Below are 17,268 nucleotides of genomic sequence, written 5' to 3' on the forward strand. Positions count from 1 at the left end.
GTTCATAGTCTCTGAGCAAAGACTCTCGCCTGGTAAAAGCCGGCCTACTTCTTTCCTGTAAGCCTAATCCTGGTAAGGGGACCTTTTCCCGTCTATCTTTGAAGGATATCCCCAATCAACTCAAATCTACTCAAACAGGCTCTCTTTCACACGCTAAAGGATGGGACTTTGGCGTTCAGGCTGGTAAGCCCTCTTCTAGTGGGAAAAATACAAATAAACTGAAAGGTAAAGAATATGTAGATATATTCGACAAATTACACCCTTCTTCTCTACAACAGCTTTTCGAACCTGAGAATTCAGCTTCAGTGGCTGTATCTGCGTCCTGCCAGCAAACTAAAAAGGAAAATTCAAGTATAATTAGAAAAGTTTTTCCCATTTTCCTAAAAACAGGTGCAACATTTCCTGAGCATCCTATAGTGGGGGAACTAAAAGTTGGTTGCTCTCCTACTAAGGAAAAAGATATCAAGAACACAAGTAACAGCTTTTGTAATAATAATAAGAAGGAAAAAAGGTTAATAAAAACGTCTAAGGATAAATAAAAAAAGGGCAAAACGGCTACTCTTTGACCCTAATTTACTTCTCAATTTATCATTGAACGCCGATTCGAACGCTATGAAGAAGGAAGATGGTCAAGCAGAAATTAATCTATTGGGACCTCGTTCACCTTTTTTTAATCCAAGTTCTCCAGTTCAATCCTCCCAAGATGCAATTGTATTAGATCTAAGCTTTCCCTCTATTGTTCAGAGTAATTTAAATCCCAATGCTTCGCTATTTGCTTCCTCTTTAGGCAGTAGTTTTAATTATAATCCTATTGAAAATCTTCCTGAGGTAACTTGCCAAGTCAATCACTCACATTTTGCCCCTTATAACTTAGATTTCTTGTTTATTTTTGATCATGAACCATATATGAATAGGTCCTTTCTGCTAGGTTGCTTTGCTGAAATCCCTGGACTCCAAATGATCCGGAATAACAACCTTGCCCTGGTTCAGGTTAAAAAATATAATAATCCTAAGGGAGCAAGAGTTACGTTTGCATCCTAAGCTATCTCTGATTTGATAATGTCAAACAGTGATAAATTACGATGCTGTGGCATTGATGTTCTTGTACCTGAAGAGGACAAGAACCACGATGACCCTAGCGAGACTGGAGAAATTCACACACCAGATTAGGATCGCTCTAAAGGCTGCTAATGAACACAACCAAGCCATGAAGACGAGCACGGTAAAGCCAGGGATAGAAAGCACCCTGGCGCCCAACAAATACTGAGCCCTTGCACCTTTAACCCGTTTTAATGAGTCTGTATCTTACTATGGCTTTTATCTGAAGGCCAAGGAGAACGGCTTACAGACAGTGGGAATGTAGACAATTCCCATGGCACATAGGGCGGCCCCAGAAACCTGAGCAAGGACATATGATAATGACAATGACCATAGGCGCAGGCTGAATACGTAGGCGCCGGGGGGGGGGGGGGGGGGGGGGGATCGGCATATCAATTTAATTCCATCTGAAGCACCACCACTTTCATTGTGCCTTTTACCTCTTTCTCTTTTAATGTGTTTTACTGTAATGATTTTAATTAATTGTACAGTAAATAAATAAATACAAAGTTTGTCTACTCAATCATGCACATGACTCTTCAAGGCTTTGTCATCTCTAAGGGGCTCATTTGGCAACGGGTATTCTTGTATACAATCGACTTGTTCTCCACCTGGGGAGCCTGATTCATGCACTAGATTACCCTATCAATTTTTCCCTCCTCCAAATCACTTTGAAACCACCCACAGGTACTTAGCAATTCTTTACAAAAACACACATAATAAAAATAATAAAAATAACACACACTCACTGTTTTACTAAACTATAATGCAAAACTATGTTTCTCTAAAACCCTGGCACCTCAGCATTGAACAGGGTTTACCACACTTATAAAAGAAATACAGGTTTTATTAAAACCAGAGCACATATGACAGTACCAGGAAAGTGATCAATGCCTTTGACAATGCTTGCAAAATAAAAATAAGCATTTGCAACGCAATAGGTCTCGCATTTGCATGAGTTTAAGCTATTGGCATTGCAAATGACAATGCCTTTTATTTATCTGCTTCGATAATTAACACATAAATAAAAGGCATTGTCATTTACAATGCCAACAGCTCAAACTCTTAAATGTGAGACCCATTTCATTTCAAGAAAGCGGCCGATATTGTCCTGGTCTGTTTGGAAAGTGAAAGCGTGCATGGCGCACTAAGAAGGAACTAACAAGCCTATTAACGAATCAGAAGCCAGCATTTACGAAGGACAATGGCACAAGCAAATGACAAATATCGGCAGAGAGTGGGCAGGGCTTTAAGTCCATACTCGAATACAGCATGCCTCGCAGAGCAGTCCATGCGCTGCCCAGGCTCGACCTAACAATGCTCTTGGTGCTCTCTCTGGAAGCTGAAAAAGCTGTTGACTAGGTGGTAGTCAAGGGACTGACAGATAAGGAGAACTTGTCCTTACTGGGAGGATCGGATGACCGTACCATAAAACACATTTTATTTCTCAAAAAATAAGACATTCTTTGGTTTTCCAGTGTCAGGCTCTTTATTCAGAATAAACATTTGATTGAGGCACTGGTGTCTAAGTTGCAGCATTTGAGAATTCATTATCTTTATTCTCAGAAGTGACAGCGAAAACAAATGTGTCTTTAAGAGAAATACACATACAATATCCATACCATATTAATTCATTTAAATAAGTATTATGCAAAGCATACTAAATATCTTCCGCTACCTACTGACACCACAATGATTCACTTGTTTTCAATAACATCGAACGTCTAGGTTACATCTTGGCATTAAAAGTCAATAGTACAATATTCCTTTCTGTTTGGTTTAACTGTTTAAGAACAATGGTTCTCAAACCTGTGTTCTAAAATTCCAGAAGTATACTCGAAATGTTGTACTGGGCCTGTTCTGTGAAAAGATTACTGATGACTAAATCACACCCAACTTAACAATGCAGTGCAAATGCAACACTGTAAAATTTTCTAAAGAAAATAGGCGAATCAACTGAAAAAAGGTTTGAAAAACCTTACTTTGCACTTCTAGTATGGTAAGTAAAACAAGTAAAATGAGTTTAAAATAATCCTCAACCTACCTAAGAAAATCATATTAGAATACACGAGCACCTGGGCTATGGCAAATCTTTTATGTTTAGATTTCAAGTCTTCTTTCAACAACTAGGGGTCTTGATTATTGATAAAGATGAGATTGCAGTAACATATCTTAACATTTTTCTGCTGTACTACACGTGTTTTATTGGATGATGGTCTAGTTTCTTAAACTGTTTTCACAGTTGACTGCTTCTTTTGTCTTTTTCTCTACTTTCCATGTAAAATCGCCAGACGCATCTTCAACCATTTGAAAAACGTATAACATTTGATGAAGTTAACATCATTCGGTGTATTCTTCTTCTGGACATTTAAACCTTTTTGTGTTATGAAGTACGCCTGTAAGTCTGACATTTGTGTGTGTTGAAAAATTCAGGTGTTTAGCTCTTCTTGCTATCGAACAAGCAGGTCTTGGTGTGCACTGTTTTTTTGGAGTTCAGCAGAAGTCCATGGCCATGTCACTTGTTTCTGTATCTAGCTGATTATTATATTATTTTGTGGCCAATTTAGGACTCACTAGGGTTAAATTAACAGGTATATTGAGAATTTTTTTTTTCAAACTTTTCTTTTTTTGTGGGGGTTAATAAAGTGCTTTTTAGAACTAGTTATCACCTTCTGTAGCATACCTTACAGTTTACATCTGTATATTATAATTATATATATATAGACATATATTTCCGGGGGTACCTCTGTCCAATAACCTTTTTCCAGCTCCTTTATTCTTTCTGCATTCTTCTAGTGGTTCTGTTCAGTTGAATGTCTACTAATTTAATTAATGTCAGTCTTGTCAAGTGAAAACTGGAATGTTCTATCTTTGAAGAGGAGTTTTGGCAATAGTTTCTTAGACATACATCATCTACAACAGTCATGTAAATTCAACCGATTAGAGGTAATTGATTTCACTACAAGTGCAGGACATCCCATCTAATTCTTCTAGGTTTATTGCAGGCAGATTTGAGATTGCAAACTAGCATGGTTATTCAGGCTGGCTTATATTAGCTGCCCCCCCCTCTACATAGATCACATGATCAACTCAAAGCGGACACTGCTTGGAAGTCCGACATTTGCTCCAGGTGGAGTATATGTTTGTTTAGAACAACCTTCTTAATTTGAGGATTCAGAAACTAATGACTGTAGAATTCAAGTGTAATATGTATGCACACCCACTTTCCATGGAGTAGAAATTCAACATATGTAAATATGAAGCTAATATGTGTTTGCATATGTGACTTTGTTTTGTTTCTCTAAAAGGAAAATATTCTCAATTTGCAACAAACCATATCCTGACACACCCATGTTAAATAATCATTCACTGATTGAAATTAAACATTTATGTAAATTTCCTAGGTGGACAACTACCTGCAAAAACCTTATATGCTAATGTCCAATTTTCTCACTATATGCAGTCACAAACACCATCAGCAAGGCTAAATTTCAACCATTCCTGATCTGTTCCGAAATTGGACTTCGATGGCATTTGGAATATGATGCTTATCTTAAGAGACTTGATTATGTATCAGTTCTCTATTTCCAGGCTTATCGTTATTCCCTTTTCCTGTGTTAGAAATTTGATTTATGTCACTACAAAGTTTACATTACTTTAGGTGTAGTGTTTCATCCTATGTACCTCAGGTATGACTTCAGAGTATCTTGTGAGCTACTCTATAACACAATTCATCTCCTCAAAGAGAATTCAAGTTCTGTTTGAGCAGTAGATGGGATTTTGGCAGCCATGCTCATTTAGTGATATGGATACATTTGCCCACTTTATTGTAATATACGAAACAGTTCACTACATTCATCTGATCAGTATCTTCATTGCAGACACAAAGCTTTTCAAGCAATGCATCTGTACCAATTGCTACGATAGGTTGTGCATGCTTTTGATCTACTGCTTTTTTAGGATTGTCGATATTATGTTTATACTGTTCAGTTGATTCTGTATTTCCCTTTCACAGTGCCCATAGATTGAAACAAAATCAGTTTTGCACCAGTGGTTATTCCTTTCCGTCACCGTACATCATGTAATATTTCTACATGTAAATGAGGTCTCAGGTGGCATAACTCTTATATTGTGGTTTCTGCTTGTGTGCCTTTGCTTTACAGTAGAGTTTTCCTTTGCCATTTATAACCAATTTTGATCGTCTTTTCAGTTGAACCACGTGCTTTCTTTAATGCAGTAAACACCTAGTGTATCTGAAAAAAAGTTACAATACATACTACTAAATTGAAGAGTTTTGATCCTACACATAGAAATGGAGAGGTTCTTTCTTTATTCTGAATTTGTTGGTGTTGCCATTAAAGATCCAAAGTATTAGACAGGATGTCCATGTTCATTAGCTGTATACAGCTTAACACCACACCAGATTACATTTTTGCAAATGTACTTTAAAAGCAAGGAATGTCATTGCTGAATTAAGGTATGTTAGGATAATGTTCTGCATGAAAGTACCAGCCATTTTTTAGCCTCCCATGTCCAACGCAGTCTTTGGCCTTGCAGCTATTGTGAATCTGGGCTTTCTTTCAATGGTTACTGAGGCATGATTTTTAATGGTTTAAACAGGACTAACACTACAGCAATTATGCTACAGATTTTTTAAGACCTGGCACTGTTAACCCCTAATACCAAGCCCACAGCAGAAACTGGGGGCGATAACACTTTTGTTTTAGATGTTGCAAACAAATAAAACAGATTTTTTAGAAACAGCTTTTAAAACTACACAGTTGGTGTAAAGGTAATCAGCTCAGACTTTATTAACATATTTTCCACTTTACATTGGTTATCAGTCACCTCTCCATTTGGGTCCAAATGAATAGTCTTGGGTTTAGTTTCAGTCATAATAAGTGACTCATAGCTGGGTTGCTTTCTTTCTCGCATGTGTATTAGCTGGTGTTTCTTTAATGTTGATGACTGATTAAAAGCCTTCCCACATTCGTTACATACATGAGGTTTAAACCCTGTGTGTATTCGTTGGTGCCTGACTAAAGTTGTAGAGTCTCGAAAACATTTTCCACATTCATTACAAGAGTATGGCTTAACGCCTGTGTGGGATCTTTGATGCGAAACTAATGCTGATGAAGCCCGATAGCACTTTCCACATTCTTTACATTCATATGGCTTAACACCTGTGTGAGTTCTTTGATGACCAATTAATGCTGATGACCGACTGAAGCACTTCCCACAATCTTTACAGGTAAACGATTTAATTCCTGTATGTAGTTGCTGGTGTCTGATGCATGCTGACAACCAGGTAAATGACTTTCCACAATCACTACATGCAAAAGGTTTGAATCCTGTGTGCATTCTCTGGTGAGTGATTAATGCTGATGGTTGGAAGAAACACTTTCCACATTCATTGCATGCGTGAGGTTTAATTCCTGTGTGAATTCTCTGATGCCTTATCAATGAAGAGGAGTCTCTAAAACACTTTCCACATTTACTACATGCATATGGTTTAATTCCTGCATGTGATCGTTTATGCGAATTTAATGATGCTGAGTGCTTGAAACGCTTTCCACATTCACTACATACATATGGACTCTCCCCTGTGTGAGTTTGTTTATGCCTGTTTAATGTTGAAGCCATACTGAAACATTTTCCACATTCACTGCATGCATATGGCTTTTCCCCAGAGTGTAGTTGCTTGTGTCTGGATAATGAGGATGCCAGATAAAAACACTTTCCACATTCACTGCAGGCATATGGTTTAATCCCAGAGTGCATTCTCAGATGTATAATAAGTTTATAGTGCATACTAAAGCCTTTTCCGCATTCAGCACATGAAAATCTTGGTTCTGCTACAGTATGTGCCTTCTGTTTTTCAGTAGGGTTTTTAAGTTTACTGACATCACTCTGGTGATCAGTGGCTTGAACTCTTCTACTTCGTGCTGGATTTCTTTTCTTTTTTTGGGATTTGTTTGAACTCTTGTCTGCTTCTTTGTTCCAAAAATGATTTAAAATTAGGTCTTTGGTCCCCACCGGCAATGGATCTTGTGATTTGGGAGTTTGCAAACGTTTTTGTGCATTGCGCTTATACGATTGTCTGGGTCTACTACCTGTTGGATTGGAAGTGAAAAAATAATTTTTAGGTGACTGATATGATCAACTGACCAGACATTATTATTTTCTCTCACAAAACGCACATTACTTTTAATAATAAAAACAGAAAATAGAATTAGGTTCCTTTACGAACACACAAGAATTCACCAAACTCCCACTCTATACATGATAGCAACCTTCTTTCTCCCATCTTGTAGCTGTTGCCACAAAAAACAGAATATAGCAGAAAGCACTGAATGAGAGATTTTAATACTATCCTTATGTGCTACGTTTTCCCTATCAACGTCACATAATTACTTTTTTTTTCAACTTAGACTACTCAAATGAGATTGATATAAATGTTGTCGATAATGGTAAGAAAAGGGCTGAGATTACATTGCTGGAATTCAATCCTGTCACAATAAGGTTTTCAACGTTTACAGCTGGAATTATGATTGTTTGATATTATTGAGAAAAAGATATGGAGTGGTATAATGCAAATGAACACCTATTATGAATAGGCCTGTATCACCAAACATGCACCATGCGAAAATGGCACTATGACTGGTTAACTATGGAGCTCCGACTGCTACTGCTGAAGGGATCAAAGTACCCATTCTGCTATAGAGAATGTTTCAATACACTTTCACAAGAGGTAAATTTGAGTGTTGGTCTCACCACATTTGCACTAGGTCAGTTGGCAGGAAGTAATTCCCTATCCAGTGTGCATGGTTCTGTTATATTAAATTATTTGCATGGACATAGCGGGCCAGAAGAAGAAACTGAATATCTGTTTTCAGAAGGGAGGTGCAGCAAATGTATTATACGATCCACGACAGGGTGCCTTTTAAAAAGAGCTATGGTATGTCTGTCATATGCTACAATGTCTAGTGGCATAGTGTCTCTCTTACTTAGGAACTGTACACTGGACTTTAATGTGTACCAGAGTGCCACAATCAAAGCAGGTACTACCTGGGACTGCACATAGGCATACTCATAAAGCTGTTTGTTCACTCACTGATCTGTCACTCTGCTGTGAACTCGCATTCACATACACTAGCAAGCTATTCAACATTAGATTTCCTGTCATTTATCATAGCACATGTCAGAGAAAATACATTTCAATGTCCGTCTGAGACCCTCCTCCCCCAAAAACAAGGTTTTTAGGGTGGGAAAATAATACATTGTGATGATTTAGATTAGCTGTAGAATGTCTGTAAGCTAGTCAGCATTAACACATTTATCATGTTAGGGCATTATTAAGGCTAAATTATGTAACACCTTTCTAGACACTGACCAATATCTTGGTTAGTCTTTTTGTTTTGAAAATATGCAGGCATAGGGGAACCGTTAAGAAGAGGTTTCAGACCTGTATTGCTTGCAAGACTGCATTACTTGAGGCATCTGTTTTTGAAGATCAGATAGTTATCATTGCACAGGCTTCAGCAAGGCTGGCAGGGTTCTGGCTGCTGCTTCTACTATGGACTCTGCATCACTCTCCCCCCAACCAGGACAGAACACTGGAGGGCTGTGGTGTCTGTCCATTGTTATCGTTTAGGATCGCTGCATTCCAGCACTGCTCTAGTTTGGCACAACAGACACCAAAACACTGCCAAATGTAGGATCGAGTGAGGTTCTAGGAAATGCCCTGGGCTTTATGTATGACTCAGGAACTGAAAGGCCTCACCAGGAGCTGTGCATGGGGAAAGGCTACAGACAGGCTGCATTCTTCTAGTGACCTTTCAGAAACCTTCCAGAAAAGAGGGGGCTCATCCAACTCTGAAAACAGGTGGTCTCTTGACCTCACTGTGATCTTCCTAACCTTCCCACCATCTCAGCAGATGGCTACTGCTAAGGTCTGCTGGAGATAAGACTGTTTTGCAAAAACCCTTCTCTTTCTCTCCATAGAAGGTTCAGGAGAACCCTACAACAAAATTCCTGACTCCACAGGGTTTTTTGGCATTCAAGTAGGAAACGTTCCCTAGAGACATTGACTGCCACAGAAATCACTCTTCAATTGTGGCTTAGAGCCCGCACCTTAACATATTTCTTAGTCATTCATAGACATTTGTGTGCCCTGCCAACTGGAACACCTCCCCCAGCGTGGCAAAACCCCCAGTTTCCCATTGATTCACTGTAACTATGCCTTCTTTGCTGGGGTGGGTAGAAGCTGCTCCCTTTAGGATAGGAGTTCCAGTGGAACGCCGCTCCGCAGCACACAGGCGGTCTCAAACGCGAGAAATCTAGCGGAATGGTTGACGTGCTGGGCATTATACAATGTATGGCGTGCCCTGCATCCTAACGATCGTCTCTACTCGTACTACTCGGCGGTACATGACCTTCATGTCCGCTTCGACAGGGTGGTGGGCTCTCCCTCATAAAACCCCTCTGATAGCTCTGGCGGAATACTTAGGCCGGACCTACTCGGATCATAATCCGCTCCGGCTGAGTCTCTGCTGGGACCCGGGAAGACCTCCTGTTCCGACGTGGCAACTGCAACCTGCTGCTCTCGAAGATGCGGAGTTCCGTGCCTCGCTAGGCACGGCGATCGAGCAGTTCTTCTACCTCAACGAGGGTACGGCGGAAACTGCGCTGACGGAATGGAATGCCCACAAATCCACAATGCGGGGGCACTGCTTGGGTGCGACGTGGAACATCCGTAGGCAGCTCATGTTGTCGCTTGCTGCCCTGGAGACGCGCCTTCTGCAGTGTAAGCGCCATGGTGAGGGAGGAGGTCGGGACCGACTCGGCTGACGCGACTCCGGACGCGACATGCTGAGCTGATGGAGCGACTACGGTGTCATAATTATGCTGCCCATTCGGCTCGGGTCCATGCGACATCTGATAGGGCGGGCGGTTATTAGCCTGGCTGATTAGACAGGAGACGGCACATGCACCAATAGAGTCTCTCCGCGGGCCGGACGGGACACTGGTGCACACGCAACGGGAAATCCACCAAATACTGACAGGGCATTATGCGGCCCTGTACACTTCGACAGGACGCAGACAGGCACAGGATCTGGATCAGTTCCTGGCAGCCGCCTGTCTACCCACGGTTCCGAGTGCCTATCAGGAGGCACTGGAGGCCCCCCTCACGTTGGAGGAGATAGGGGAGGCGGTATCTTCACTGGCCTCTGGAAAGGCACCTGGGCCGGACGGACTTCCGGCGGAGTATTACAAGGCCTACCGAGAGTCCCTAGAACCTAGGCTGCATGCGCTATATCTCACGGCCCTTGAGGAGGCTACCTTACCTGCCTCAATGAGGGAGGCCTATCTGATCTCCTTGCTTAAGCCGGGACGTGACCCTACCAACTTGGGGTCATACCGCCCCCTTGCCCTTCTCAACGCTGACTATAAAATCCTGGCCAAGGTCCTGGCGGAGAGGCTGAACCCAACGGTGCCAGTGTTGGTGCACACTTAACCTGCGTAGGTTTTTCCGAGTGGCCACAGAGGGAGCGCAGAATTGGCCGAGAGCGGGCTGTTTGGTATTGGACCTTGAAAAGGCCTTTGACTGCCTGGAATGGGGGTATTTGGTGGCAGTGCTGTCACACTATGGGCTGGGCCTCGGGTTCCTCCAAATGACGGCGCTCCTTTATAGAAATCCTGTGGTGCGGGTGCGAACTGGACCGTACATTTCCGACGCCATCCCGATTGGTCGTGGCACCAGACAAGGGTGCCCTCTCTTGCCACTCCTCTTTGCGCTCGCAATAGAGCCTTTGGCTGCTACCCTACGGAGAGTATTGACAGGTGGCATTCCAATGGGCGACGCGACTCATCAGGTCTCCCTATATGCGGATGACCTCCTGGTCTTCATTAAAGATGTGGAGTGCATCCCCGGGGACCTGGAGCGAGTCCTGACTGACTTTGCAGAGCTCTTCGGGCTACGAGTCAACGCAACTAAGTCGTGCCTTTATACGTTCCGGGCTGATACTCTGGACCCGCAATATTGCTTGGGGGGATGCCAGTCAAGTGGCAACCAGACACCTTCCGTTATTTGGGCATCCAAATATGTAGGCAGCCAGCGGAGATCTGGTGGAGGGCAACCTGGGTAAGGCGGTGACGGCGGTCAGGGCCCAGATGCGTTTTTGGAGTACCCTTCCCCTCACGGTCACGGGGCGCATCGCTTTAGTTAAAATGGTGGTCCTGCCCAGGCTCCTATACTATTTTGCTAACCTGCCAATATATATCCCGGCATCCCTCTTTACAACCTTGGAGCGTTCGCTCCGAGATTTTGTGTGGGGTAATGCACGCCACAGAGTGGCACTACCCAAGTTATACCTCCCCACGGGCCAAGGGGGACTCGCGATGCCGTGCTTCGCGCATTATTATCTAGCAGCGCAACTACAATGGGTGGCCAGGTGGCTGGCGGACAGGGAACGAGACGACACGGCGACCACGGAGCCCCCTATCCCTCTGGCTGACATTCTTGCGTCGTTTCATCCGACCACAAGGGTGTTTAAACCGGGGCCCCTACTTGTTAAAGTGGCCTATAAATGCTACCGCCGTGCCCTCCGCCTGACCCGGAAGTGCATACCTTATGCCCCTGCCATGCCGATAGAGGGCTCCCCTAGTGGGCGGGGGGTGCTGCGCTTGACTGAACTCGCAGATTGGCATGCGGCGGATCTTTACACATTGGGGGACCTCTACCGCGATGGTGCTCTTGTCCCGTTTGCCTTGTTGGCGGAGGAGACGGGGTTACCAAATGGCCAATTCCTTTGTCACCGTTCGCTTATCTCGACGCTGGCGAGCCGATGGGGAGTTCTCAAGGAGGAACCAGAGCAGCACCTAACGATGCAATATCTGCATGTCCTGGGGCGGGGGAGACATTTGATACGTTGGTTCGCAGCTTCCCTGCGCACGCATGCGGCGACTGACTTGTCTCCGCTGCGCCGCAAATGGGAGACGGACCTGGATCGTCCTATGGCTGACAAGGAGTGGAGCAGAGCGCTGCAGGGCCCCACACGGATTCCCAGGAACATGAGGTTCCGTCAAATTCAATATTTTATTCTACACAGAGCGTATCTCACACCTGAATCTATAAATAAGTATTTCCATCGCGAAGACGCGAGTTGCCCACGCTGCAGGGCGCTGGACGCTGGGCTGGTTCACATGTTGTGGAGTTGCCCCGCGCTGGATGTGTACTGGCAGATGGTGCACGAAGCACTGAGTGCCTGCACGGGTGGGCTGGCGCCGCCAGAGTGGTCGGTCTGCCTACTACACCTGTTTCGCAGAACCCCTTCCACGAAGGTTGCCTCTCGATTTTTCGACCTCGGCCTGGTGGTGGCGAAGCGGTTGATTACCAAACGTTGGAAGGCGGCAGAACCCCCCCCAAGCACGAGCATGGCGGAGTTCAATGCTGGTATGGGCGGGAGCTGAGGGCACGGCCCTCTTGAGGGAGGAAACGATGGGCCTCAGGCGAACACCAATAGCACACCAGTGAAATACATTCTTGCAGACCCTGATACAACTAGATGGGGACACCCTAAGACCCTGTGACACGCACGCTGGGGATCCACTTACTGAGGAGGGGGGGGGGGGGGCAGAGGGCGAGGTGGGAGTCGGGCATGACCAGGATCATGCGGGCCTGGGCTGATTAGGAGAGGAGCCGGGGAGCGGAGCGCTGCTATCAATAGAGTTGTCTGCGCGAGGGGTTTAGGGGTTGATGGAGGGGGGTCGGGTCAGGGGACGGAACGTGGGGATGCTGTCACGAATGCCAAAATTGCTGCTGTTGTTATGTTGAGGCTCTTGCTGTTCTGCCCTCTTTACTTACTGTTAAAGGGAACTGTTTAGAGGTATACAACAGAGAAATACGGGTGGTTTATGGGTGGCTCCTTCCGGGGAAGCTCCCCAACGGTGTGAGAGCAAGCGGGGACTATTGTGATAATGGTATTGGCTGGGAGACCCGTAATGTTCGCTTTCCCCAATAAGTGAGTGTAGCACTTGATCCTGCTGGTTACCAAACTCATGTCTACAGATGTATCTCTGGTATCATATCTCTGGTATCATTTCAATTATTAACCATCAAGTTGCTCAAATGTACAATATCCTGTGATTACATCCACAAAATGCCAATAAACAGATTTCATAATAATAGGAGTTCCAGTAGAAGGGGTTGTGTTAGTGCAGAGACCTGCCCCCAAACCATTTTAATTCTGACTGAGACATTGAGAGACATCTTTGGGAGTCCGACCGTAGGCTTCTGGTTTGGCAGCAAATTGATTGACAGGATTGGAAATATATGCTAAAGCAGACCTGTAACTGGCTTTGTGGACTAGACAAAGGGTTTTTAATTTGATTCTTTGTTTGGTGGACAAGGAATGGGGTGATGTTGGAGCTGGGGTGATGTGATCAGAACCCTTCAGATTAAAGATGAGAGAAAAATGAAAAAATAGTATTTGTAAAGCGCGAACAATTACCCCTAAGGGTGTCAAGGCGCTGGGGGCTGTTGGGAAGATTAAACAAGCAATTGCCCAGACTCACATGGTGCTGGGCTAACCTTCTGCTGGCGCTGGGGATCGAACCGTGAGCCCCGTTGTTCCGGAGTCAGGCACCATGGCCGTTGAGCCACACCTCTAGAGATGATATAACAGGTTGGCAGACTAGACATTTCTTTTTTGAGCATCCTTCTGCCCTCAAAAAAACCCTTTAAAATCCTGGTCCCAAAGGCATCATAGACTAAATAGTGTGTGATACAGAAACCAGTGCTGCGCAAGATGAAAGCCCTTTAGTGACCTATGGGCCTGGGACAAAGGGGGCACCCAGTCATGAGTAGTGCGCAGGCATAAAGATAGGATTCCTTAATGGCCGGGGCCAACACACCAAAGAAAACTGACGAACAGAACAAAGCTCCCTGGGGGAGCCCTGTTTGAGGAACAGTGGCTGCGAGCACAGTGGAGAGTGCTCGGGTGGCAGGACTTACTGAGTGTGTCTGACTGGCTGCTCCTTTGCATATCTGCCTAAAATAGTGGTGAAGCTCCCGTGAGGAGAGAGTATATGACGACAGACAGCTGAAGACGATGGCGAGAGGAGTTGAGGAGAGCAGCAGAGTGGTATCAGCTGCTTTCCTGGGTCCAGCTGAAGAAGTACATATTTGTGACCTTCAGTGAGCAGTTCTAGGCTGTCCCGAGGGGATGATGCTGGCTCTGATCCAGGCGCATCTCACTATGCAGAACTTGCATTGAGTCTTCTCTTGTGTTTAGGACTAAGTGATAGGACATGTAGCAGAAGAGGAGAAAACAGCTACTGACGGCTTAAGATGATCGTACATGTCCGCTCTTCGGACACAGAAACAGAGGGGAAAATGCACCAAAGACAAGATATACATGTTGTCAATGTTTTCATATTTTGTGGTGGTTCATAAACCACCACAAAACACAAACGTTCATCATACTTTCCTGTAACATCAAAATCACAAAATTCTGATGAATTTTGCAAAGCAGAAAAATAAAACCCACAACAAATTTTCCAGTGCTGAAAATTCCTCAGGGGAGCTGATACTGCATGTTAGGAGGATCGTTTCACTCCACGTTTACTGTACACTGCTGACAGATGCCACATTATTCTTTCACTTCTGGAGGTGTCCATCATGGAAAGTATCCATCACTCTCTCATTCCAAAATCAGCCCCAGTGGAGCTTACACTTTTCCCCAATGAGGCAACAATACTGATCAAGATCATAATACGATACTGTGCGCAGCAACAAATACTGATAATATCATATTAGGAATTCACCACATTTATATTGACCCCGATTTCACTCTTGCTGAACAGCGGGCCAAAAAGCGCTGCCTAGTGATCAGGATAATCAGTGTTACTTCTGAGAGGGGCATGACCGGGTAGTAAAAAGTTACTAACTTGAAATCCTGGTTCTTCACTGTTGGTATTCCCTCCAAATTCTTAGCAAGCAGAATTTTTCAGTGCACTTGCGAGATCCCAGAACACAAATTTTAAGAAATGTTCATGTTTCCCAAACCAACCAAATGAAAGGAAACATGGTCAAAAATGCATCATTTACTTTTGTTAACTAGTTTAGCCAAATTGTTAAATCAGCAGTACATTTGGCTGAGAAACAACCACTTTCAATAGTGTAAACTACATAAAATAAAAATAGGAAGTGGTTCTGCAATATAAAATACGCATAGACATATTTAACCCTGCTCATCTAAGGACCTTGGAAGACAGCACTATCCCTTCATGCACAACAAGATGTCAGGCAGTTTGTTTTTTTGGAGCACTGGGACATTTTGTATGTACTGTAACCTGTTCAAAATGTGTTCCCCCCCCAAAAGAAAAGAGGTGTGCGGAGCTTTAATTAATTCAAAAGGAATATTGATGGTGCAGAAGAGCACGTTACTTACCTTCGATAACACTCTTCCTGGTGGATATTCTAACTGCAGATTCCTTACCTTGTGAATAGTTCCCAGGTATCAGATTAGATCTGGAAACTTTTCAGCAGTAGTGCTGCACACCAATAGGTGGTGTCACATGGCTCCACTCCGTTATCACATGTAAGCGCCACCCATGCACACTGGCATCAGTTGCTTTCAAGTCTGCCCTTACCCCCAGTCATAGAGCACGACAACAGAATGGCTTGACCAGTGTGCCAATCTGTAGACTTGGGACCTTTATAGATTGAAAAATGGAAAAGCGCCTGGTCTTGATAAAATTCCTGGAGACCTTCTAAAGCATGATGAAGAAGTGTGGGGGCCGTACATTAATTTTCTATGCAACTCAATAGTGGTAGGAACTCCAATCCCCGATTCTTGGAAAGGGGCGGAAATCATAACAATTTTTAAAAAAGGTGATCGTTACGATCCGAGTAATTATCGCCCAATAAGTTTAATCGATATTTTACAAAAAAAAATTTCTAGACATATTTTAAACAGACTATTAGATTGGATCGAGGACACGAAGGTTTTAACTAAATTTCAAGCAGGGTTTAGATCTAAAATGAGTACGGTTGATCAGGTGTTTAGGTTTATGTGTATCTGTTGGAAATACATAAACATAAGGAGGGGTAGCCTGTACGTAGCATTCGTTGATTTGAGAGCTGCCTTTGACCTTGTTCCCCGCAAATTGCTGTGGAACACACTTAAGAATATGGCGGTTCCGGGCGAGCTTCTCAAGGAACTTATTAAACTACACACGGGGAACTTTGCGCAAATAAGATGGGGAAAAGGTGGAGAAATTTCAGGGCCCATACCCGTGGAACGTGGCGTGCGGCAAGGGTGTGTGTTAGCACCCACACTATTTTCGCTGTATGTAAATGACATTCCCAGTTATCTAAGTAATTGTGATCACGACTCCCCTAAGCTAGGTGGTGAGGCGATTACGTCTTTATTGTTCGCTGATGACACTATTCTTATTTCACAGACCCCGAGGGGGTTGCAAAAATTGATGGATTCATTCCGAAACTATTGTGTGGAGAAGGGTCTTGAAATAAATCCAACAAAAACTAAATATATGTCAATAAAACCCCAAAAGTCATTCAGGAAAAATCTGTTCTTAGAAAAGCAAAAATCGGAACATGTGGACAGTTTCAATTACTTAGGACTGATGCTGGATAATAATCTCACATGGAAAGGCCAGTTAGAAAAGAGTAATCTGACCCTTAAGCAGAACTCAATGCCTATATTAAAAGTGCACGGTGCAAGCCACTCCAAAGCAATTACGCCGGCAATTGAGGTCTTTAAAGCTAAGGCCCAATCGGCGGCCCTATATGGAGCTGAGCTCTGGGGATGCAGCTGTAACAACAACTTTGATAAGGTTGAAAATCATTTTATACGTAGGCTGCTTAAAATTCCGATTAGAACCCCATTAGTGCCTGTGTTCCTTGACATTAATTTAAAGAGGACAGCGAATCATGCCATACTAAGACCCTTGTTGTATTGGGTTAGGCTATGGACCACCCCGGAGTTGGGAGATTATAAGAGTGGGTTGATTGAAATACTCAAATTTGATGGACATATGAAAATACCGTGGTTAAAACACATTTTCAAGTGGTATGAGAGGTTAGGACTCTCACATTTGTGGGATGCTCCTCATAACATGACTTGCTCCTCCAAAAAACTTGTA

General features: G+C 43.6%; 1 protein-coding gene across 1 annotated transcript in view; it reads right to left on the bottom strand.

Moving 5' to 3' along the window:
* Positions 1-2,563: 2,563 nt before the first annotated feature.
* The window catches only part of LOC146821049 (uncharacterized), a 160,266-nt gene continuing 145,561 nt past the window's right edge, over positions 2,564-17,268 (bottom strand). Inside the window, exon 5 of the mRNA XM_085611983.1 lies at positions 2,564-7,211. Coding sequence (XP_085468109.1) covers positions 5,872-7,211 — 1,340 coding nt within the window. The 3' untranslated portion in view covers positions 2,564-5,871. The remainder of the gene's footprint in view (positions 7,212-17,268) is intronic.

The sequence above is a fragment of the Triturus cristatus genome, chromosome 6, assembly GCF_964204655.1.
Source record: "Triturus cristatus chromosome 6, aTriCri1.1, whole genome shotgun sequence".
In the NCBI taxonomy this organism is placed as follows: Eukaryota; Metazoa; Chordata; class Amphibia; order Caudata; family Salamandridae; genus Triturus; species Triturus cristatus.